General features: G+C 36.4%; 1 protein-coding gene across 3 annotated transcripts in view; it reads right to left on the reverse strand.

The window, feature by feature from the left end:
• The window catches only part of LOC137196591 (cGMP-dependent protein kinase 2), a 42,727-nt gene that overhangs the window by 11,461 nt on the left and 6,150 nt on the right, over positions 1-25,116 (reverse strand). For all 3 annotated transcript variants that reach the window (XR_010931265.1, XR_010931266.1, XM_067609280.1), the window contains exons 2-14: positions 18,891-24,502; positions 18,365-18,600; positions 15,657-16,022; positions 9,576-9,742; positions 8,744-8,857; positions 7,493-7,598; positions 6,612-6,675; positions 6,411-6,488; positions 5,592-5,686; positions 4,459-4,527; positions 2,279-2,377; positions 1,843-1,990; positions 60-196 (exon numbers count right to left, since the gene is read on the reverse strand). Coding sequence is in view for 1 of the 3 variants with exons in the window: in XM_067609280.1 (XP_067465381.1) it covers positions 60-196; positions 1,843-1,990; positions 2,279-2,377; positions 4,459-4,527; positions 5,592-5,686; positions 6,411-6,488; positions 6,612-6,675; positions 7,493-7,598; positions 8,744-8,857; positions 9,576-9,742; positions 15,657-16,022; positions 18,365-18,486 (1,565 nt within the window). In the remaining 2 variants the exon portion in view is untranslated. The remainder of the gene's footprint in view (positions 1-59; positions 197-1,842; positions 1,991-2,278; positions 2,378-4,458; positions 4,528-5,591; positions 5,687-6,410; positions 6,489-6,611; positions 6,676-7,492; positions 7,599-8,743; positions 8,858-9,575; positions 9,743-15,656; positions 16,023-18,364; positions 18,601-18,890; positions 24,503-25,116) is intronic.

The raw sequence follows: 25,116 nt of genomic DNA on the forward strand, positions 1-25,116 counted from the left end.
TGTGTGAGACACTTGAAGCTGAAAGTGTAATGTTGTATGTGTGTGTACGTGGGGCACACCTGATGATGAATGGTGAGTTGGTTTGCTGAAGGATGTTCTTCTCAGAGTAGATGTGCTCCTGCTGTCTGGTGTCCACAATGTGCTTCTTCTTAATACACTTCAGAGCAAATGTAATGTCCTCGTCCTTAAGCTTCACCTGAGAAACAGCAGAGAGGAGCTAACTGAGTAAAGAAAGCCACTACCAATCAGTGTTGGGGTTAAACTCCTACCAGGGCGGATATAAATGCATGCACCCATTCTATTGTCTTCCTAGATAAACATTAATGCATCCGCTTTCACTAATTGATTTAAATTTTGAAACCAACCATATTTGAGCTTAGTGCTTCTCATTAATGCCAAAATCTAAACCTATTTAAATTGTAAGAAAGATATAATTCAACATCAGAGGGGATCAGGTGTGCCACCAGATGAAATCCGAGACACATTAACATCAAAACCTGAAACAGTTTCATAAATATGTGCCAGTTTTGCTATTCTTTGTCACCAATTCTTATACAAATAATATATATATACCTAATAAGAGAAGAACTGAACAGAAAGTAAATATTCAAGCATACTGATCTACATAAATGATCTCCATCACAACAAAAAGATTCTGTATCCCAAATCCGTACTACATACAAATTCTAAACAAGTTTAAAGCATGTAGTGTTCACACTAGATGTACACCATTGTCCCACAACACAATGCACAAAGAAAATGGAGGAACTGCTCACAGCTGCAAAACATTAAATCTAACAGTGAATGGTGGTGAAACAGCTCAGAAAACAAAACTTTACTTAATATTGTCTTTGTTAAGTTTAATTAGCAGTGACATTCTTGAGTCACTACCTTTAGTTTGATTTCCTTTGTACCGCACACATATTACATCATTTCCTGTTAGTCAAACAGTAAAGTATGTTTATTGCTTATACAGTATACTTACTGCAAAAAACAGCATACTATAAAGATCACTATATAGTACATAGTGTATACAATCAGTATGTAGTCTGGAATTGGGAAACAGCTCTAGTTTACACCTAATGATGTAGAAACATTTTAAAGACACTGATTTTGTGATGATCTGTGATCGGCTTAGCTTAGATCACCTTGTAATCTGACTCATTTGGCAGAAAACCAACTCACTTAGCTAAACTCTGTATACCAGAGTTGTCTATCCCACATTCACTTGTTTTTTAAAAAATGTGAGTGATTGACTAATAAAGTCACATTATAAACAGAAATAATCTAATCAGAAGGTTGACTTAACGTCAAAGCCATTGCTAGAGGCTGCAGTTCCTTTAAAGGCAATTAGAAGAAAATTATAACTGCACTGATGTGACCAAAAGGAAGAGCTCAAATCCCCCAATTACTCTCTTGAAATACAAAATCAATACATGTCATGTTCTAATGTTTGTCCTTGTGTTCCTTGAAGTCGATCGTAAAGCTTCTCCTGCAGCCAGATGCCTCTAACCTGGCGGCTTGTTCAGGTGTTACAGTTTGGTTATTATTGATCAGTGCAGGAGTTTTATTTCAACACTAAAATTATGCTGCAACTGACATTTTTTAGCCTACATGATGTATCTCATACAGTATATATAAGTGTTTCCAGGTCATATTTCACAGATTTGAATGCAGTCCATCTTGTTTCCCTGTCCAGGATATTTGCAAGTACGTACGTTTTAAACTACGATACTGAGTCAAATCAGCTGTAAATAAAACCCAGCTAAATCATTTCCAGTGTAAAGCATCGGGCTGACTAATGACACATGATATTTGTAGTGTTGTGGTGCTGCAGCTCACCAGCTCCACTCGTCCAAATCCTCCCATGCCCAGCGTGGCTATGACCTCCAGCTCCTGGAAAGGCTGGTGAGGAGGCAAGAGAGCAATCCTCTCCCGCAGCCTTCTCAGCTCCTGGGCTTCCGCAGAGTCAATCTGAGGTGAATGAGGCCTGACGAAGGAGCAAGACAATTACATTTGAACCTTGTCCTACATTTAGGCCTCAGTAGTTAACCACTGAGACACTAAGGTGCCCAGACTGAAGAAAGTGTTTAGTATTTGCTTTCATTCAGTAGACTGTCAGCTGATTTATCTGCTTATCTCTAATAACGCTGCATGGGGAGGGATGACCACCAACTGACAAACAGTGTAATCACATGCAATAAGTCACCACCATTGTCCCCTTACAGGCAAGTTTAAAGAACATGTTGACAGTGTCATTATGTCATTCTGCACTCACAGAGCGTTCCTCCTCTCATCACTCCTGGAGAGCTCCTCCACGTATTCCTTCAGGTAAGCCTGAAGCTCCTCATAAGTTCCCACCATCTGGTTGAAGTTGCTGGAGAGAGGAGGCAACATGAACAGTGGAGACTACAGATGCAAATTAGCTTCAAGCTAGCTCTGGTGTAGTGCATCTTTAATGTTTCAAACTGCACACTGTCCCATTCAATAAATAAATAAATGAATAAAAATCAATTATTTCAGCATTGTGTGCGTTGAGTAGTGAATATAGATTATCACATGCAGATGCTGATGTAGAATGCTACATCAGCACCTACATTAGCTACCTTATATATCTGAATGATAAATCAGGCAAAGGACAGACATTGTGCTTGCATTAGCTTAATGTATCAGCTTCTTCATTCATGCTTCACCATCAGTGGCTCATTCATCAGCTGTGTCTATCTTAGATAAGTAGCATTCAATGATATTCATGCACATGCATGTACAGCGCATAATTCATAACCTGATTCTTCTCAACATCACTCTGCTGATGCCAATACTGTTTGCTGCTGCAGCCCCTTCACCACCCCAAAATCCTTCTCCTTATGTATTGAGCATTTGGTTTTGTTGATTTAACTGATCTAATGTTCATGCATCTTTGTTTAGAGGGAATCCGCTCACTAGCAGAATCCACATCACTGCTCCAATTCTTTAGAAGAACCAAATGTAACTATATAACTATTTACAATAATTTTCAATTCCTTCATGTAGTCCACTGAAAGTGGCCCCAAATGAATTCTAGTTTATTATAACTTCTGTTATATCATTTCTGTTATTTAGCTAAAAAAAATTCTGATGAGTCAAGAAACATGAGCAGTCAGGAGGTTAGACAGGTTGTTATGGCGCCAACAGTCTGTCCAGATGATCTAAACCGCTTTATTTGGAGATCAAACTGAAAGTGAGTGCACCTGAAAGACTCCATTGTTCAACAAAATTGTGCGGACACAACTACAGTAAGTACAGTAGGTCAAAGGTAAACCAGGAAGTCAACCTAATGCTTGTGATGGATGTTTTTGAAGTGTAAAGTGGTTTATAATTGCAGTACATTTACAACAGACATGTTTCTTATTTAGCAATGTTGCCACATTCCCAGATCTCAGCAATTTATTTGTTGAGTACAATGTTATCATATCTGAAAGAAATATTAGTCAAAACTACAGTATGAAAATAAGATCAGAGTTGTAATAAATCATAATGTTTCTTTAACATTAAAAACATTTTCTCTATGGAAAAGTGCAGTATTTCAATAAAAATGCACACATATGACAGTAAGTACAGAATATGAAATACTAATATAAACATCAACAGTTAGATCTTGATTACACACTACTGTGCTTGAGTATAAAGTATCGCTAGTGGGTTAGATAAGAGGAGGGGCTCCATAGAAGCCTCAACACCCTTTAATCCGTCCTTGGGAAGAATATGAAGCAGCTGTTAAAGAGTGAACCACAGTAATAGTTCATAAAGGTGCAGATGTGCTTATTAACTAGGGGTGAGCCCAAATACAAATTCGTTATTTGGAAAAGCATAAATAGTGTTTTTTTTTTAACTAATATTTATTTTGTACAAATATTTTAAAAATGACTTGTTTTCGGGAAGAAAAAAAAACATCAAATACCAGCATGCAGGTCGGTTACATCGCTATCTCAGTCTCTCTCCTCTGCTCCGCTGTCACGTCTATCAGCAGGTCTCAACAAGGGGAGTCACATCTACCTGCTACATGACGCACATTTTCTTTATTTCCCCAGAGATAAAGCTGAGCTACTGACACATGCAAAGTCCTTACAAGGGACTCTCCATAACACTTGTCCTTCCCACAAAGTTAGATTATAAAAATTAGGCAATAAATGAATAGTGCAACGCAAGAATCGCCTTTGAAGTTCTTTTCTACACGTTACACGCCGAACTGTTTAACAGTTTAATATCCTAAAATTAGATTATTAATTAATTATTCGAATACAAATACAGATATGAATAATTTTGCTGCCTCAACAAATATAGATACAAACACAAATACTGGGCCCTCTGCACATCCCTGTTATTTACTGAGGATTTATTATCATTCTCTACATTGTCAGCTATTGTGTTCAGCTGTAGAAAATAACATGCCATGTAAAGCATCATCAAGCTACTCACTCTCTGTCCACCACCAGGCAGTGTGTGTCATTCTCATTGCAGATGATGTTGGCTGAACGAACATCCTCACTGTAAAACATACATGTACACTTCAGTCAAACAAATGAAACCAACACAAACCCACGTGTACAGCACAGATAGTTATTTCTACAGTGCGATGAGGCATGTCTTTGTTCACACAGCCCACAGCTCATATTGGAATCAAACAAACTGCGTGGTGAGCATGTTCATATCACACAGCTGAAACATGAAGGATCATTTCTATTGTTTGCTATGGGAGGATACATTCATATAGTATGTTCTAAATGTCCTGAAGAGGGGATTTTTTCCTCTGTCTCATGAATAGAACTACAGAGATGATGATTTGTTAAATATTATGTTGTAACCTCTAAAGGAAAGATGTTATTAAGTTCCATTCTGGTAAGTGTATGATCCTGCATGTATGGAGCTTAACAGTCAGACTCCTGTGAGTCACACAACTTTATGGATGTGCGTCAGTAATTTAGTACTTACATATTTGGTGGCCAGGAGATCTTAAAGGATAGGTCCAAAAGAGTGAAAGAGGTTTTCCTCACTGTAATCATTCTTTCTGTTCATACTGGCTATTAAAAGATCCCCTTCAAATGTGCTTTCAATGTAAGTGATGGAGGCCAAAATCCACAGTGTGTCCACACAGTCATTTAGTATTTAGTGCAATAATCAGATTCCCTCTTTGTGTTTCCTCAGACAGTGTTTCCCTGTTGAGCTGCGGTGGAAGTATAGTAACAAAAAGAGGAACTTTGGCACTAAAAAGGCTGTAACGCTGAAAAATATCTACTTGATTTGACTCATTTGGATGGCAGCTTCATATTAGCTTCAGATAAAATTTAAAATACATTTTTGCACAGAAGGAGGACTGTGGATTTTGTCCCCCATCACTTACATTGTAAGTGCATTATGAAGGGATCTTCTAATGGTCAGTATGAACAGGAGGAATGATTACAGCAAGAAAAAACATGTTTCAATGTTCTTTTGGTCACCTGATGTCTTAAGACAGACTTGAAAAATTGTGAACTTGTCCTTTAGAGTACTGTGTGAAAACACATACACAGCACATAGAAAAATACAAAATACAGTAAAGATGTTGTTTGTACCTGATCAGAGCTTTCTCTCCAAAGTAGTCTCCAACTCCCAAGGTCTTGATTTCCTGTGGTTCAGCACAGCCCTCTGTGCTCTGAGTGACTATCACCTGCAGATGGCAAACATTAGAATGAGCACAGCAAGAACCACAGTTCATGCATTGGTGTTTGGTCTGTCAACATTAGCTATATTGTTTTAATCATGAACACTGAGAGAATCATTCTTTTGCAAGTCAGTTAGTATAAAAACTGAAAGTTTCCTTAAATGTTGATGTATTTTAAATGTCCTTCCTGAGCTTTCAACTGCATCAAGAGTAAGATGTTCTTAACAGATACCCCTGTCATCCTCACTATAATGTATAAACAAAACATAATATCACACACCACACTGCCTCTGGTCCTTGACATTTTATTATATATGTATTTATTCATTTTTATTTAATGTGGCAAAACATTAAATAAAAATGGCCTAAAGGCCACCTAAGCAGAGCTATTGTAGAATGCTGATTGTCCAATAAATACATGAACCTTAAATTTACCCTCAGACAATCTAATTTGGCAGCAACAAATATTACATTTAAACTCTGAGTTCATCTCCGAAAAGGCATTAAATCTTATGTTTAAATCATCAGAGCCTGTTGTAAATTACTGAAGGGCTACTGAGATCAGACAGTAATGGAGTGACAAGAACATGATCCCTCACTGGCTTCCTCATACAAGTACTGCCAAAACTCCGCCACATCACCCAAGTTTCGAAATGTTTAAAAAATGATTTAAAAAAGTTTAGTTTTTGCTTTCAATGAAAAAATATCAAGGTTGCAAGAGAAATCTCACCTCTCCTTTCGCGATAATAAAGAAAGTGTTCCCCTCTTCACCTTCTCTGATAATGTACTCCCCTTTTTCAAAATAGTCCTAAAAAGACAGATGGTCGGTCTTTGTCTTGTCCACTCAAATGCAATCTTAAACAATTTATTCAAAAACAGATAGTGTACAGAATTTATATTTAAAAAAAAAAAAGAATTAGAAAAGACTCACAACTTCAAGACAATCAACTATCTTGGCTAGTTTCTCCTCAGGCAGTTCTCGGAGTAGAGATACACTTATACAGAAACAAAGACATACACACATTAGATATAATGCAATTGATGATAAGTAACTTGTCAGATTTAACAAAAATTGGTTAAAAATGTAAGAAAACAATATGATACAATATACTGACCATTACATTAACTAGCAACCATGAGTTATATAGAACTATAGAAGAACCCCACAACTATAATTGCTGAATCACTGCAGCATAGTGCTAGTTAATATTACAATATAGTTGGATGCTAGCTAATTAATTGGCCATTAAAAGCATATCTTACATCACTAACAAGATGTAATAAATTGGTCAGGGGTGGCAGTCAGTGGATATTGGTAGTACAACAGATATTTGGAAACAGGGAGCAAACAATTCCCTGTCCTTGTGAATACTTTATTGTTGTCTTTTGAAACATATTTTTAGTGAAACTGTGTCAAAGGATGGGTCTCAATGCCTTAAATTAATATCATGATATTGCAGGGTAATTTTCCAATACTGGTATTCATGAAGCTGTACTAAAATACTGAAAAATAGTTTATTATTACTTGGCATACTCATGTGAATTACACCTCTCCTACTCACAGCCCACTTTGATCCAAAAAAGTGGATGCACAAAACGGGCCTTTGTGGGGACTGAGAAATTTTGGTCCCATGAGCCCCAAGCTAGGTCCTCTTAGCGACGCACATGGGCAAACAGACCAGTGGATGCCATACTATACTTGACAGCAATATATAGTCTTTACAAACATGTCAAAGTTTCTTTAGAGTATACTGTCAACCTTTCATGCTGAAAACACAAGTTTCTTTGTAGAGTATGTCAGGTTCTTAGTACCTGCGCAGAAAGCTGAAGTACTCCTCATGTCTGGCCTGTGTGGTTCGCATCATGATAGTCTGGAAGGTCTTGCGGTCCAGTACCCAGATGTGAGACTGGGACACAGCTGGATGAGAGTGGAAGTATTAACAACTCATTAAACCCATCACATTATCCTTGCTCTGGAGGATAGTGTGGGGTCCTTCTTAATGAACAGGTAATTTATAAGTACGCTGCATAAAAGAACTACAAATTCCCCCCAGTGAGAAATGATACTGACCATCAAGGTGACATAAAAAGTAGCTTTTTTTTTTTAAAGGCATTTGGTAAGATTCAAAAAAATTATGTAAATCAAGATAAACAGTTTAATTTTTTTTCATCATCATATCAATGGCTTATCACAAATCCATTGCACTTTTTGATATTAGCTTTGAAGGTTTTTCACCACTTAATATTCAATGAAAAACATGTTTTTCATAACTTCTGCACACTGTATTTGTTCCAGACTTTGCACACAATATACTGTATATAAAATGACTAGATTGTAGCTACTGAGTGCTTATAAAGTCCAAATTATCTGCAGTGCACAAATTATGTTAGAGGAATAGTTGTATGCTTATTCACCTTCCTTCCAACAGTCAGAAAAAACTGAAAGCAAAAATGTACACTTAAGATAAAGTCATAGACTATCTATTTTAAAATCCAATCATGAATTCATCATTTTAAGTCAGAAGAGGGAAAGACAATTCTAAATACAAAATGATCAGAATGATGATGCTTATGTTTTATTTTACTTTAGGTTTATTAATGCATTATTGAAATGCAAATGTAATTCATACATTTGTATTAACTCTTTTGAGATTGATGTATTTTAAAATAATTATAATTAAACACCATGAAAGTCTTCATTATTCTAGTGGCACACCAAGCTCCACTTATTATTTTCTTTCAACCTTTGAAAACCTATTAATTCATGCTACAGCTATACAAAAAATAGCTTGTTAGAATGAAAATATCAGCACACCCATACAGTATGTAAGATATGGATGAGTAATTTGAAAATATATTTAATATCTCCCCCAGTGAATTCTCATCTGCTCATGTGCCACACTGTCAGCAGGTATCTTACAGATGAAGTGGATATGGTTGTTAAATACACAGAACATGAATATAGGTGAGCAGCTGGGAGTGAATGCATGGATATAATCCCAAAGGTGAGCCATACTAAGAACCCCAGATGGTTTTGTTTTGTTCAATGCTGCTGTCACTCACCTTTTACAGAGGCTGTTCTCTTACAGTTGTACAGTATGGCCAGTTCTCCAAATGCTGTACCAGGACCCATGTCCCCCAGCAGCTTCCCATTCTGGATTACCTCCAGCAAGCCCTCTGCAGTGTGGAAACCACAATATATAATCCAACCCAATTTTATTATCTACATTTTGGTTGGATTTGTGTATGTTTTGGAGAAAAAAGCAGATTCTAATTTTTTTTTTGAATATATATATATATTTTTTTCTGTCTCTGACATCTGTCATGTTGTCACATGTCACATGTTTACGTTGTAAGAATTACTGATGGTTGCTGTTATACTTTTGAAAAAGCTTTTCGATTTTGTTACAAACTGATCGGAGGTTTAAGTTTACTCCCTGTTTTAATTATTTAATTATTATTATTTATTCTTATTTATTGATGTATTTAGTTGTATTTTGACTTGTCTGATAACTGTTTACTACATACCAAATTCCCTCTTTGTGTTACTATCCCTCCACCTCATGGCCAGAGGGATAGACTCATGACTATTAACTCAACTGTACAACATCTTTGACAACAGCTAAAAGGAAAAAATACTGAACCAGGTTTCTTGTAGTTATTATTATAATAAAAATATCTGACACAAGGAAGACTTCTCTATCTTACCTGCTGTGATGAATTTTAGGAAATTTTATAATTACAATATTACCTCCATGACTTTTCCTAAACGCCAACTGGTGTTGTCCAAAATGTACAAAAACATACAAGGTAATATCCCCCAAATCTCTCAACATTTCTAGTTTTAAGTGGGCAGAAAGTCCCATCAGAGCTCCATGTATTCTGCTGAACTGACCTGCTAGTACATAGAGGTAGTTTCCGGGTTCCCCCTCCTGGATGACGAGCTGTCCCTTGGTGTAAACCTTCTCGTACATACAGTCAACCATCTCTCTCATGTGCTGTGGCTCTAGCCTCTTCAGAAAGTCATTGTTCATGATGGCATCATTGATGAGCTTCTTGGTACTGGGATGGAAAGAAGAAGCAGAAACAGTCAGTGAAAAAAAGTCACTTTCTAATTATGAAGGTCAACAAATCAATGTCCCTCCTGTGTGCAGAGTGAAGAGCAGTGTTGGAGAGTAAGTGAGATAAGTAGTTTTGTACCTGCTAAATGGGTAAGTAAGGGGGTGTGTGCTTGAGTTATTCATATTCAGACTGATTCTGTGTAGCACAAATTAATACACTGCTTTTTCTGACACAATGATGTCAAGTACAAGTATATTGCACTGGAAAAAGAAGCAAGCAAAGCAAAATGGTTTGCACCTTTTTCAGTTCATCAATATTATTCTTTTGGCTGAAAGAGAGCCCCATGTAAAAAGTTAAAAAGATGACATTTTTAAATTAAAATGATATCAGTGCTCAGCAACCGTAACTGTGCATGGCATTTCTGGCAAGTTTTTAATTTCTCTACATGCTGAAGTGGTATGCATGGGTTCTAATGAGAGTGATACTTTGTATCTAAAGACTTTGGAGGGTTAATTCTTCTTTCAATTGTCTTTCCAAAAGCAATAACATAAGAGCAAAAGTGTAAGGAATGAGTTAAAAGTGTTTGTCTGCTCTGAAGTAAGCTGCCAAAGTAAACAAGCCTGGCTAGCTTACTACAGTAGTAATATGACATTACATCCAAGTCCAAGAGTTAGCATAAGCTAACTACAGTATTTTGTGGGGTTAAAGGTTATATTAGAAAACATCTTATTTAGTTACAATTTTTAGTGTGTTCTCACATGTCATGAGAACAAATGTAACACTATCCTAGATAGTAAAGCTACTATATCAGACTTTAGGCTAACGTTAGTGTTTCTGTGCTATTTATATTATTATTACCTGAGATACTTTTGCCAAATGCATCAGTTTGTCCTTCACCTTGAAGCCCTTTCTCTTGTACAAGGAAAATGCTTGAAAATATGATCTATAAAGCATGAATCTAATCTTCATGTTGTTTGTCCAAACAACTTACTATGTATTTCTATGTTTCTATGTCTAGGCCTAGGGCTAATGTCTATAAAAAATGCATGCTGATCATGTATTTCCATGTCTTCTACACGGTCCCTATGCAGGATACTCATTACACAGGACTCAGTATAATATCATGTATGCAACCATCAAATGCTCTTAGATCCCCTTTCAAGTCTTTCCTTTTCATACAAGTCAACTGGAGAGTTTTCAGCAGACCCTGGAGTTTATGTTAATTATCTAGCTAGCTTCAGCTGATAAACTCTGCCACTAGTGCAATAGTTGTCTAAAAATGAGAAGCTTTTTTTGTCTACCTCTGTCAGAAATCAAGGACCTTGTTTAAAAAGTTAGCATGAATTCAGTGGCAAATCTTAGATTGCATTATCCACTGTGAATGAATTATTCAACCATTGTACATATAGTTAAAAAACAGTAATAGATATAATATCAGTCAGTCAATATAATATATACAGTATGTGAGGGAAAAAAAGTGTTGTGTGATGTTTTGCTTGTTTTTTTTCAAAAGTTAAATGTTCAACGTGTATATTTGTCCAGTAAACACAATACCCTTGCATTGCCACTGCTGGAACTATAAAATATTCCCACCTCCCATGAATATTGAGATGCGCCACATAGGGCAAGAATGAAGAGAAAACGACATGCTTTATTAAAAATTGTTACATTGAGGCAGGAGAATGTGTTGTTGCCATTGTCCAAAGCAACATATGGTTTAGTGTAAAACTACAGGTTAAAGAAATGTTCTCATATTTGTTACAGGAGAGGAGGTATCTTGAATTGGATGCTAGAATTGTTATTATTTTCATAACATTTCAATAACATATGTGGTCTTATCTGTACTGTATAAATACTGTTCTGTTTTTATCAGACATGGCCAATTAAATCTTGCAAATTTGTGTTCTAGGTCCAAGCCACTGCATTAATCTTTGCAGTTACTATCAATTTATTCAGCAAATTTCACTGAGCTTGTGTTTGTGTGTGTCCCTGATTACCACATCACACAGATGATATGCTAGTGCATTCAGTGAAAAGGAGGCTGCTGAATGAGCCTGAGAGTAGTGGGCAAGGGAGGCAGCATAGGTTGTGTAATTGAAGCCCATAATGATCCAGACCCTACATTTAGATCCTGTGGCCTTTTGTTTACCTCCATGTCTTCCTATTATCCTGCCATGCTAATAACAGCTTTTCACATCTGCACACAGTTGGGGGGCGGGGGGTAGCTGTTGCATCCTCCTGCCGATGATATCCTGTTTTGGTTGATCACAGTTGATCAAACTGTTTAAATGACATATAATAAATTATGGCTAAAATTTGTTTATAGTCTCAGTGCTTTGTCTTTACTTCTTCAGCAAGTATGATGGCTTTACAAAGAACTGTCTGTGTGCAGAGTCCTGCTTGAAATTGATTGGCTATTGCCAGATTTGAGGCAGACTTGTTGCAGTAAATAACTCAGTTTACAGTGCTCAGTGTTTAAATTGAATCAGCTCTCTTTACCTCCTGTTTGCATACATCTTTCATTTAGTAAGGACAATGCAAAATATCATTGTGTCACAATCAAAGGAGTTAATGTATGGAACAACTGCAGTGAAGAAATGAAAACATGGAACAAAAAGAAGACTTTTTAAAAATAACATATTGAACAGATATGGGATGGATTTGTGATGTTTTGTTTGTTTCCAATGTGACTGATTTGTTCTTGTGTTGTTTGAGTGATTGGTTTGTAATTAATTTGACTGTTTTGTTCTTGTTCTGTCTGAATTTTTGGTTTTTGTTTGATTTGACAGAGATGGGTATCACTGACACTGGTGGTGGATAGTTGAGTTTTCATATTAATTGTTTAAAGTTTATTGTTAAAACAAAAAAAATGGGTAGGACTAGAAATATTTTTAACTTCTTCCTTCTCCTTTTCAAACATGGAATACCTTATCTGAATTGTTAACTGAGATTTTGATGTATGTGTTTGCTGATGATTTTGTTTGTTTTGTTTTCTTGCTTTTATATTTTATTTTGTTTTTTGTCTTTTAACATGTTCGAAATAAAATTAAAATTGAATTGAGTTGAATTGACAGTGACAGCAGAGCTCAGGACCTGACGCTGTCCATTACGCAAGTGGCATGCAAGCGCAGCTTTTCAACTTTAAAATTCATCAAGAATAGATTACAGAGCACTACATCTTGAAGTGTTCATGCTTATGGCTACAGCAAAAGACATTCTTATGGCTTTAGACACTGATGGAATAATTGACAGGATGGCAGAGAAGAGTGCACTGATGAGATGTCTTCTCACTGCCTAAGAGGACATGCTATTCTATTCGCTCCCTAAAACTACTGTGCTGTACTGTTTTTTTTAAATGATGTCAGCCGATTAGTCACTCTTGGGGCTCTATTTTAAACATGCAAGTGCAATGACAAGCACAAGGTGTCAGGCCTCAGGCACACAGACTGTTTGGGCTTCTCCATGTGCACCTGCTATTTTGGTTCATGTATGTGCAGCACCGCAATGTGCAAAAGGGCTGAGTGAAGGTGAATATAGATCCGTGGTTGTGGTGATTAATAAATACTCTCTCAGCCAGTGACATCACTGCTCTCATAGCTCTTAAAGAGTTGTGCCAATCACAGTTAAATGTGATAACCACAGCTAAAAAAACAGAAAGATTTTCTTAAGGAAAAGTCTGGTTCACAATATGAACACACATCACCACAAATCTGCAGCCAAAGACAGATGGAGTAGGTTTTTCCATCAGTTAGCTACTATAATAACAATAGGAATAAAAAAAGAAATTGATTTTGAAAATCAATCATTGGACCAACACTATTTCAGCAATAATTTTAATGTATCTCACCTTATACATGGTCGCATAGTTTAGTAATTAATGTTACACAACAGCGTTTGCACTGCTATGTGTTTTAAGGATAAAACATGAAACATCACCTTTGCTAAAAAGAAAGTTGGAAGAGAGGCTGATGAGCGACATCTCCCTCATAAAAGAGCAGAATATTGAGATATAATCAGCCAGTCTGATGTGTGTAGAGGTGTGTGGTTATACTGTAGCAGCCTGGTGACATCAGATGATTTAATGAAGGTAAACACAGTGAACAGCTGTGCGTTATGGTGCTGCGCTCTGGCGCTGCACTTCTCAGAGGCTGCAGATTTATCAACATATCTGTCCTGCTGCCTTTAGATGCTGCAGGGATTTAATGAACTGAAAGAGAAACTTCTCATACAGTATAAACAGATGTGAAAAACAGATGAGAATCACCCACATTCATTTATACTGTAGATTAATGCAGACTACCACATTAGTTAAATGTTATTTTAGGTGCCGATTTTGGTTGGAGAGTGTTTAACTGATATAAATTATTCATATTTTAAGCATAAATCCATTGTTGCAGCACATCTGCAGCAAGTATTTAGTTTGATCCTGTTGACAAATCCCAAAAGCAGCAGCTGATTGATGTTGCGTCACAAATTGACCTGGTTCTGAGATGTCTGTTTTCAGGGCAACATCTAGGACCAAATTTCAACCAAAATACAATAGCTGTCTTTGCACTGCTGTCTGTGCCTCTGTCAAACCTGTCACAGTGTGCTCTGCACTGGTCACCAAAATACTACACAGACGTGCAAAGCGATTTTCAAGGTTAATACCAAAATACCAAACAGACCGAGTGCTGCTTAAATTGGTCATTATACCTCCACGAAAATACGTCACTGGGTCCGCTCCAATAGGGTATAGGCATGCTGCTTGTCACAGCCTGACAAGAGCAGTGAATGAACGATTAAATAGTGTCGTAGCATGAATTCCTGACTGTTAAGCCTGATGTGTGAACTGCATCAGATAAGCTGCAAACACAGTGTTGGATGATTGACTATAAATAGCTCTCACATTTCCAGATCATCATAGGAAAGCTTTTATCCAGTGTGAAAATCAAGTTTTGGCTTTTTTGCTTCATGATGACAGCATTGCATTTTGTCATATACTATGTTCATGACATATCATTATGCCATATTTGTTTTATTTGTGAAGTTACAGATTGTAGCATAAGTGCGCTGAGAGCTTTGTTGCCTATATCAATTGTCAAACAAATAAAATCCTAAGTGCGCCTCTTGTGTGTGTCAACTTGATATCTATTGCTTAGCCTATATGTTATAAATAGCCTGATATTGTTTAATGCAACATGTGTATGTTTGCGTATGTTGGGGAAAATCGACGAAAATTGCCAGGGCCGAATTTTGTTCCCAGTTTGACACAACTTCTCACCAAAAACACGCAGAGTTTGCCAACTTTTACATGTGACCTTTGGGTCAGGAGCATTATACCAAAATTATTGGTAATCACACCTGTTGGTAAGACATTACTTTCTGCATTATGTTAAGTATGCTGGGCATACTTGCCCTCTCTCTACTGAGTGTGAAGGAATAAGACAGAGTCCACCTTCACTGCTGAGTATGTAGTAAATGGTTCAAGAGTTCACTATCATTCATAAACCTCTGATTCAATATGCAAACATTCATTGTTAGTGCTGTCAGGAGTAACAGTGGGGTCACTGAGCTATGATTGGTTGGGGTCCAATGCGTAGTCTGCCATGTCACTCAGCCAAGTCACAGCAAGAATGTAACACTCTTTTACTATCAAATCTGACACAGTGACGATGTGGAAAGACAAAAACAGTTTGTTCCCATCATAATATCTACCAGGAGGTGTAAGATCTAAATTATGTTACAGGAATGGTTTTAGAAGCATCAGTGGATACGCTTTTCCATTCATAAAATAGATGTAACTAATGTAATCCATTGCAAAAGACATGAATTTGAGCAGAGTCACCATGCTCTGTGAAGGATGAAAAAACAAACTTTTTATAGCTACCTTTCAAGTTTATAGGGGATTGGTGTTTCATACTCTTTAACTTACTTTGAGTCTTTGCGGACAGGCTTTGCGATGGACATGTGTGTAGCTCTGAAACCCCCGCAGAAGTTCTCTGAGGTTGGTTCAGCAGAGACACCCTCTTTAGCTTTGAGCCTGCGGTGGACCTCTACGGCGACCCTGTGGAAGCGGCTGGGACCCTGGTTAATGACGCTGAAGCGGCGGTGGCTGTGGTGGCAAAGGTTCGGTGGCGAGCGGCCCAAGCTGTTGTTGTAGCCAATAGCATCCTGGAGCTTGTCAATCTGGGAGATCTTGGCCTCCAGTTCCCTCCGTAGATGCTGCAACTGGAGCTCCTGGGCTCTAAACTCTTGGTCACGTCGTGCCAGCTCAGTCTCTAGGTGTGTGATCCGCAACCTGACGATTAGAATCTGTTCAGTCTCTAAGTGCACATAAAAGCAGCATCACAAAACCAGATTACTGTACACAAAGTATAGTAGTGCTGTACTTTTCCCTGCATGAAAGTGCAGTCCGGAAAACATCTAATGAGAAATGGTGAAGCATGGCCAGATAGACCAATCAATTACTTTTTTTTTTTTTTTACTTTTTTTTATATTTGGCATTTTTGTAAAGCATTTTGAACTGCATTTATATGAAATGGTGCTATACAAATAAATTTGAATTGAACTGAATTGAATGTTTCAATGAAAAAATGACTCTCAAAATTCCTTGTTTTATTTATTAATCAATTAACATAGTGAAACGTGCCAAAAGGTGGATGAGCATTCCTATGGAAGCCCAGTGTAAAATGATGTTGCGACCTATCATTAGGCCCGGTAGTGTGTATCATGCTGTGCTGTCATAAATCTACTGAGCCCTCTGACGTGACACAATTCTCTTGCCCTGACTTAACTTACCTTTAAACTGCCTTTGAGTCCTACTCCTACTCAAGCAAAGAGCAGATACTCAGTACTTTGTAGCCTTATATCTACACTGTATCTGTTTAGGCTAAACTACGTTGGTTACAGTTTCGTATGACTACCATGAACCGCTCAGTGTTCCAGCTTTCATCAGTGTTAATTTAGTTCGACTGGTCTTATAATAGAAACATAACCTTCAGCAGAGATGAATCATGTCCCCTGAGCTGTCTTTCAAATTAAGGAAAATGGTTTCAATATGAAGTTTAGTGTAGGTGTATTGTTTAATAGAAAGTATTATAGTGTGTAAACCATGTATCAACTTTTTATATACTGCTTGTAAATGCTAAATGGGGGACTTAAAAAGGGACTTAAAGTGTTACCAAGAAAACATATAACTTTGACACTGTAGACCACTGTTTGTTTCCCATTTTCTACCATTTGTTGGACTATGACCATAATCATTCCCTAAATAGTTCTTTTAACCATGATGATGAAGGTTCCCCTTAACACAGCAGCTATTTTACAGTAGCTAACTCCCTAACCCTAACCCTAACCCCAACCCACGCCAGAATCTTTCCCTAATTGTAACCAAGGAAACCCAAACCATGATCTTTTGCCAACCCTTTAACAGGGTTGTTTTTGAGCCTAAACCTAACCAAACCTGAACTACAGCAGTAGAAAATCAGAAAATGCTAATATGAATCTTTTTACATTACATTACATTACATTACATTACATATTTTGTCATTTAGTTTGAAGGATTATTTTGCTCCACAGTTATTTAGAAACTGAATTTTGTGGGATTTCCAGAACAGTTTCTATATTTGTAGTGTTTTGAGAAGCAAGAACTAATGACAGCCCAACAAAGGGTTGAAATTCTTGTCGCAAACAAATTCTCTACTGGACCTTGCCAAACCACAATGACCAACACATTCTCATAATTAAACAACAGTGTACGTCTAAAATTCCACCCTCCAAAAAAACACCTTTAGTTACATTTGAACTATCTATAGTGGCCATAGTAATGCACTCTACAATGACATATAGGACCGTAATATGCCACTTTCCACTTTTTTAACAAGTCACTGTTAAAAAATAATTGTGTTTTATGGTGTGACAACGCTGTTGTTAAGGCCTGGTTAGGTTTAGGCACAAAAACCACTATGTTAGGGTTAGGGAATGATCATGGTTTGGGTTAAAATGATCACTTGAAACATTGTTTATACTTCCTTAAAGTTACCCAATCTTCATTGTCATGTCAACAGTAAACACCACAACGTAGCGTTTTTGTAAAAAAAATAGTCCCAACTTGCAGTTGGAAACATGAAATTCATGGTTGGAAACAGGAAGCGAAACTAAACTATAACCAACTATATCTTGTTTTTGCTGGCCTGAATTTTAGACCTATACTGTTGTTTTTCTTGTGAGGATGAGCTGCAATGACATAAGCAAAAATGTGGGTGGTCACATTTCAGCAGCAAAGGTTAAGGGGCCACTACAGCAAATGACAAGTAGATCATATTTTATTTAACAACTTTACTACTCTTCCTTGTGAGAATGTGAACTTATTAACTTCACATTATTTGCCACCACAAACTGTGCCAGGGCCCAATTTGTTGCATTTCCTACTGGTCACATACATATTAATACTCTACTATTCATACATTGATAATCAAGTCTAGTAGCCTTTTTGTTACTTGTATACTTATGCATCATTATTAGAATATATTGTTTATACCAAGTAGTTCTTATCCCTAATGATTCCAGACTGATGCTGTACAACATACAGAATTCACTGGTCATATCTAACAATAGATATTCATAAGAGGTGACTCTAACCTCAGGACGTCTGTGTCCAGGCCAGGAGGGTCTGTGTGGATGGAGGCCAGGCAGCTGTTCTCCTCAGCCCGCGGGGCTTTTATCGAACCGTTGCCCATGGCCAGGCATTGGCTGGCCACCATAGGAATGGTCCTTAGGTTCAACTCACGGCGATGACTGTCTTAATAGGATGCTCTGCAAGTTGGGAAGCTGCTCTTACTTTGTTGATGTCTCCTTTCTTAAATGCTAAAAATGTTCTACAGAAATGAAAATGACAAGCACTGTTCATGTTATTTTTATTCATAATATGAATGAAAATGTATCTTGTATCATCTTTCATAAATATCATATTACCTGGTGCACATGGGTAAACAAAATGTCATATTATTACTTGTGTTTATCCAAATGTTGGAAATGTCCAGCACAGCCTGCACCTGTCACTGTACTATCAAATCATTATCCCAAAGCATGTCTCATTTTTTTGTGCCATGCAATCCCAAATCTATACTGCCATCTGTAAAGAAAAAGAAAATGTTTCATTAATTACCTACAGCGTGGCTGAGATATGCATTCAAAATGACAATCCACCTGCTGCCAAAAACACTCTTCACTGCTCCATAATGCTTCTAGAATTCAACGTTGTCTTTTCTGTTTGCTGTCCACAAGCACAATGACACTCATCTGTGCTGGGAGGGATCTTTTACCATTTCCAAGTACTGATTAAGTGGAAGTGTCTGGCTACCCCTGGTGGTCTAATGGAGTTTGACATTTTTTGTGACATTTTGAGAGAGACCTTAAGAAAGACTAGGGTGAAAGAGATAAGGGGAGGTTCAACTTAAGTATTTGAGATTTTAAGGCTTTAGAAAATAATCAATTCTATTTTTTACATAATGCTTTCTGTTTTAATTCTGAATCCAAAATCCTTTTTCTGTTTTATGTTCTCACTAACTTATTCTTACTGGTAAATACAAACCTACCTTTATTGACAGGAGATATGGTTAATTCTGGTGGGAACACTAAGGATAGGCTAGCCAGTTGCATACAGTTAGCGTACGCTTTTCAGAGTCTGCGCCTATATTGTCTGATCAACAGTACAAGCCCTGTACACCTCTACATATTCAATTTACAGTGTTGTAAAGCAGAAGATTATCACATTCAAGAAGTTGATACCAGCAACCTTTCAGCATTTTTAGTTGAAAAGTGACTAAACAATTAATTTATGCTGATTTATTTTCTGCCAGTCAACTTAAGTTAATCGAGTTATCCTCTCAGCTCCAGTGGTTTCATGTATCATTGTTTTAGCTGCAGTAGACATTACGAACAAGCAGTTTGCTGCTGTTTAAAGACTAAGAGTACTCACAGAAAATATGGATTTCATTTAAGTTTCTTCAGATTACTGCACTTTGTACGAAGTAAATGGATTAATAAAAAATATTCATGACATTATTTTTTGAAAGCATCCTACTTTACATCATCATCTGTGACTCAGGGGTTTTACAGAATTGTACTATATTAATTTCATGTCTGATAATGTGTCAGAAGTAATAAAAGAGATTCTTCACTGCAGTTACAGTCAAAAACAAACAAACAAAAAAACATGAAAAATCCCAAATCAACAAAACACAGGCTTGCACACACACATACGCACGCACACATGCACACACACACACACACACACACACACACACACACACACACACACACACACGCACGCACACACACACACACACACACACACACATAAATGCAAACTAATATTCCACCCAGTTGAAAATGGGTTTCTTTATTCTGAATCAGTGACAAATTGCTTCAAAATTTTGCTTGTACTGAACAGTGAATCTGTTTGGCAATCAGTGACGACAGCTGCCATTGTTTGGATTATAAAAAGTAAAAATAATTTTTTTTTGAAAAACAAAAACAATATCATTACCTTATAAACATTTAGTTCTGACACACTAAACTAACAGGTACTCAGTGAATCTTGATTGCAGTGAATACCCCAACTGTGGATGGAAGTCACATTGAATATTGGAAAACAAACTTATACATCTAAATTCAATGTTGTGGTAGCACAGAAATCTGCACAAAGGTCACTCAACTGGCAGATTTCAATTGACTGCGCAGAAATAATGTACAGTATATCTTATGTTCCATTATCAATATAGGAAAAAAAATGAAAACAAATGTAAATAGTGCTTTATAAAGGCTAAACAATAGCATGCAAATCCAGTATAATGCCCTCTTATCCATTCTCAGATATTGTACTAATCTGACAATTACAGAAAAAAAAAATCATCATGATTTATACTTTGATCAAAATAAGGCAGGTTAACTGTGTTTATGTACATTTATTCTACTAAATCTTCTTTACTTTCCAAATATAAATACAAACAGTGTTACCTAAAAAAATATGGTGCAACTGCTAGTGTAAATATAAAGCAGATTGTGTTAACACTTCATTTGAAGAGCACTGTGAGGCATAAGTGTATTATCAGCATCAAAGAACTTTAGGCCTTTAGTATGGATTATTCTCACTGAACATATTTACTGTGTATAACAAACATTATCACTTGCTGTGATTCACCATTCACCATTTCCTCTTTTCAATACCACAGTAAACACAAGAATCTGACTGGCTAGCAGATGTCCATGCTTAAACTATATTATATAGCAGGTAACCCTAGCAACAATACTAAGGCCTGAAAGTATGTTGCCAGTGAACTCCCTGGAGAAACTGACTATCAACAAGATTAAAATGAGTTTCACACAGTCTCCATATCAGAATAATGCACTACAAGGTGTTCCAATATAAGAAAGTAGGGCTGTAACTCACAAGTATTTTCATTATTGTTTCATCTGTCGATTTTTTCTCTTTAAAAGTTTTGTTTTGCCCAACCAACAAACCCAAACATATTCAATATATGATGATATAACATATATCATCATATATAGAAAAAAAGAAGCAATTTCTCACATTTCAGAAGCTGCAACCATACAATGCTTGTCATTTATTTTGCTTTAAATGACTTTCATGACTGAATAACTAATCAATTTAAACACATTTGCTGACTTACAAAAAGCAGCTCTTAAATCATCGTATTTCTTCAATCTTTCTGAATAACATAAAGTTAACCGCTCCAAACAACCACTATCCCAGGATCAGGGTCCAGTGAATATGACATTAGGCGAACGGACATGTCGCTCACTGATTGGCTAGCCAAAAACAAAACACTGTATCCCTCCCAAACAGAAATCAGCTCAAATGAACTGGATGTTAGACCGAATAATAAAGTGAAATGAAAAGGCAATCTAATTATCAAACAAATCACCTAAATATCACCCATTTTTTTACATCAGAACACCATTGGGTACATTATTGCTTACTTGGAGAGCTGATCATCAAGCAAAGTAAAAAATGCATACTGGCATTAAAATTATTCCAACCAAATGTTGCACAATTACAGCTTTGCATTTGATACAAAACCAAAAATATATGTGTACTCTTCATATAAAATGAGTCAAATAATGCATATTTGGATTCAGTTACTTCAGCCACATAAACCATGGATGACGTTCACAACCAGTTGCAGCTTATTTGTTTAAAACTCACGCACTTACATAAAAATTGTATTTTGTAACCTGATTTCACACTCAAAAATTTTATGATTGCTGTATTGCTTGCAGTGTATTACATGAGTGCACTTTTACTACCATATACAGTACCAGTCAAAGGTTTGGACACACCTCCCTAGAATGGGAAGGTGTGTCTAAGCCTCTGACTGGTACTGTAGGTTGAAGACACATATAAGTTGTGACATAGCAAACCAAGTACATAAAGCAAAGGAACAACTTGCTTTCTTAATAAAAAAAACAAACAAACTGTTAGTTCCATCTTTGTGCAAAATAGAAATGTGACAGTTATAGAAGAAAATGCATTGAAACTTCCAAAAATAGTAAGTTAAAGGCGCACCCCTTCATTTTGTTATAACATCCAATAGTGACCAAATATCTACTCTCAGCTCACTTTTGATGTTTTGAAGCTCAGCTGTGTTGAGTTTCAAAACAGCAGCAGTGAGCTGAAAGAAGAGCTGAGAGCAAACTAAAAAGACACAAACAAAAAGAAAAAAAGGGAGTGTATCTTTAACTTATTTGGTGAATGCTACATTACATGACAGGAAAGTTCTTACTGAAATGACAACTTTAAACAACACAAGTAACAATCAAATTCTACTTAAATGTTTTCATAAAATCAGATGTTATCAGTCATGAATTGTGGTAATGATCCCTTTTGTATGATGGCCAAGAGCCCTCAACACACCGCAACAAGAAAAAAACACACAAGTAAAAAAACAAAACACAATAAAATACACAAAACACATATACACAGAAAAAACGCTGTAAAAGTAAATCAGCATTTTCTCTAAATATGATGCATATGTTGTCAAACAGATGAAGATCCTCACTTAATTTGCTTGTGTTGTGTATTTTGCTTGCGTTTTCTTGCGTTGCAGCGTGCTGAGCTCTCCAAGCCACCATACTTTTATTACTGAAAGGTTTCTTTTTCAAAATGTAATTGATTTACAGTAAAACTTCCAATATTACATTGTTGTTTAGCTCACGTGATTTTCAGACTATATTTATTCACACATGCAGCTTTTGCTAGAATTTAAATATCCAAATTGAAATTGAAAAATCTAAATTAAAAACTGAAGATTCAAATATTTAGAATTTAAAAGTAAGTTTTTTTTCTCTCTTTTTTGTGTTTTGTAGCACACTTGCACTTTCACCAGTTGAAACAGTACATTTCTTGTAATCTCAAACTACTACAATCAAACCCTGGAAAATAAGCAAATAAATAAAAATGAAACACCATTTGACCCAGGTCTGTTTACACGGCAGCTGTCAATATGACATAAGGAATGCTTCTGTCCATCTGATTTTCAATGAAACAGGAAAGTGTTTTGTGTATCACACTGATAAAGGGCATTGCTTCTTTAGATTATTATTTGCATGTACAGTAATGGTCAGTCAAAATATAGACTTTTAATCAAAAGCCATCTATATTCAGAGTGACAAAGGTAAATAAATGATTGAAGGAAGACTTATATCTGCTGATATTTTTGAGTCAAAAATTGAAAATACTCAATGTTCATGCAATACATCTTATTGTATGTGATAGGGATTGGATATATGGTGTATGCAAATGTGAAAATAGTTAAGTCTATAAACGTTTTGGTGAAAAAGAGGCCAAAGAATAGTTTTTAAAAATTGTAAATATATCAAGAAACAATTGTCAATAATCTGTACATTATCAAAGTGTGAATACTGCCCTTTGAGAATTTTGATGCTTATTCTGTTTGTAAAATCATGTTTCATCAATTCAACCTATATACAAAGACTGAATACCTTTATACATACAATCCTTTGTCTTATATTGTACAATACTTACAATTACAGCATTGAATTTTGGTGTACTTTAACACCTCAATACAAAAAAGTAAAGAATATCATATATGTAACTAGGCATGATGTGTGATGTGGTTTCAAAGCATTTCCTATACAGCACAACCATTCAAACATAATGTCATAGCTGCAGGTAAAGGGATTTTTGAGAAGGCAGTGAGTCAGATAAAATCAAGAAGGAATCATCAAAAGGGTCTCCCTTTGTTTTTTGGTTTTCATGGAAACACATGGCATCTATCTGCTCTGTGAGCTGCTCTGAATTCTTAATCACAGTTACAGTATTGATGTCACATCAAACACAAAAAAACAGCATGTGCTAAAGTGTCCATGCATCGCTTTCACTAGGAGTCAAATAAATCAAAGTGTATGAAGTCAAAGAAACACATCGGTAGGTACAGTATTTCCCCGTGGCAGTGATGGTTGTCCTGTCCAGAGAGCCTTCAATGACTAACTAAAGGATGGTTCATGGCCTCTACTTTCCAGTCTTATTGAAGTCATTTTACTCACTGCTGCTGCTGGAGCCTCCAACATTACTGGCCCTGTGTCCAGCTTCCTGGAAAAATGTCGAAATGGCAACTCCAGGTTTGGGTAAAAACTCAAAGATATCTCCAAATTTCTTCAAGTTTCCTGTCTGCGGCTTCATGGAGATGCTCTCTGGTGGCCCTACTTCTTAGCCAGTTGGAAAGGATGTTGACCCTTTAAACATATGTGTAAATACAGCTTAATCATCTCACATAATCAGTCACACAAGCAAGTTTGTAATGCATAAAGAACATAAGTCATCAGTGTTTGATGTACAGTGCATTTTTTTGGTGACAAAGAACTGTAATATTTTTTACCTTTTCCTGAGAGATGGTTGAACAGTAAATTCCAAACATCTATCTAATGTTTCAAGAATTTAAAACAAAAAATGTGTTTCAACTTTGCAATTCTTGGTGGCAAAGCCTAGAATTACCTTTTGCTCCATAGTCTTCATATAGTCTACTATAAATTTCCCAGAAATGGAAACACATTTATGAGGAGGACCTGACACTACCACATCCTCTTTTTAGATTTAAAAATATGATCTTTGGCGCAAAGTAACCTGCCACATTATCCACGCCTAGCTGACTTTGTGTTGTAGCAGTAGCTATGTATGTATGTCATGAAAAAAATGTATAAATTCATTTTTGCTTTATTAATGCTTCCTGTGAAAAGTTAGTTCTAAAAGTCAAGTTTAGAATGATGAGATCTTTTGGCCTTTGCTGCATACAACAGCCTGCCAGTCATCCTGAAGTTTCCCCTTCATTCTACTGAAGAACGTTTGGTGC

This window comes from Thunnus thynnus, chromosome 14 (assembly GCF_963924715.1).
Source record: "Thunnus thynnus chromosome 14, fThuThy2.1, whole genome shotgun sequence".
Classification (NCBI taxonomy): domain Eukaryota; kingdom Metazoa; phylum Chordata; class Actinopteri; order Scombriformes; family Scombridae; genus Thunnus; species Thunnus thynnus.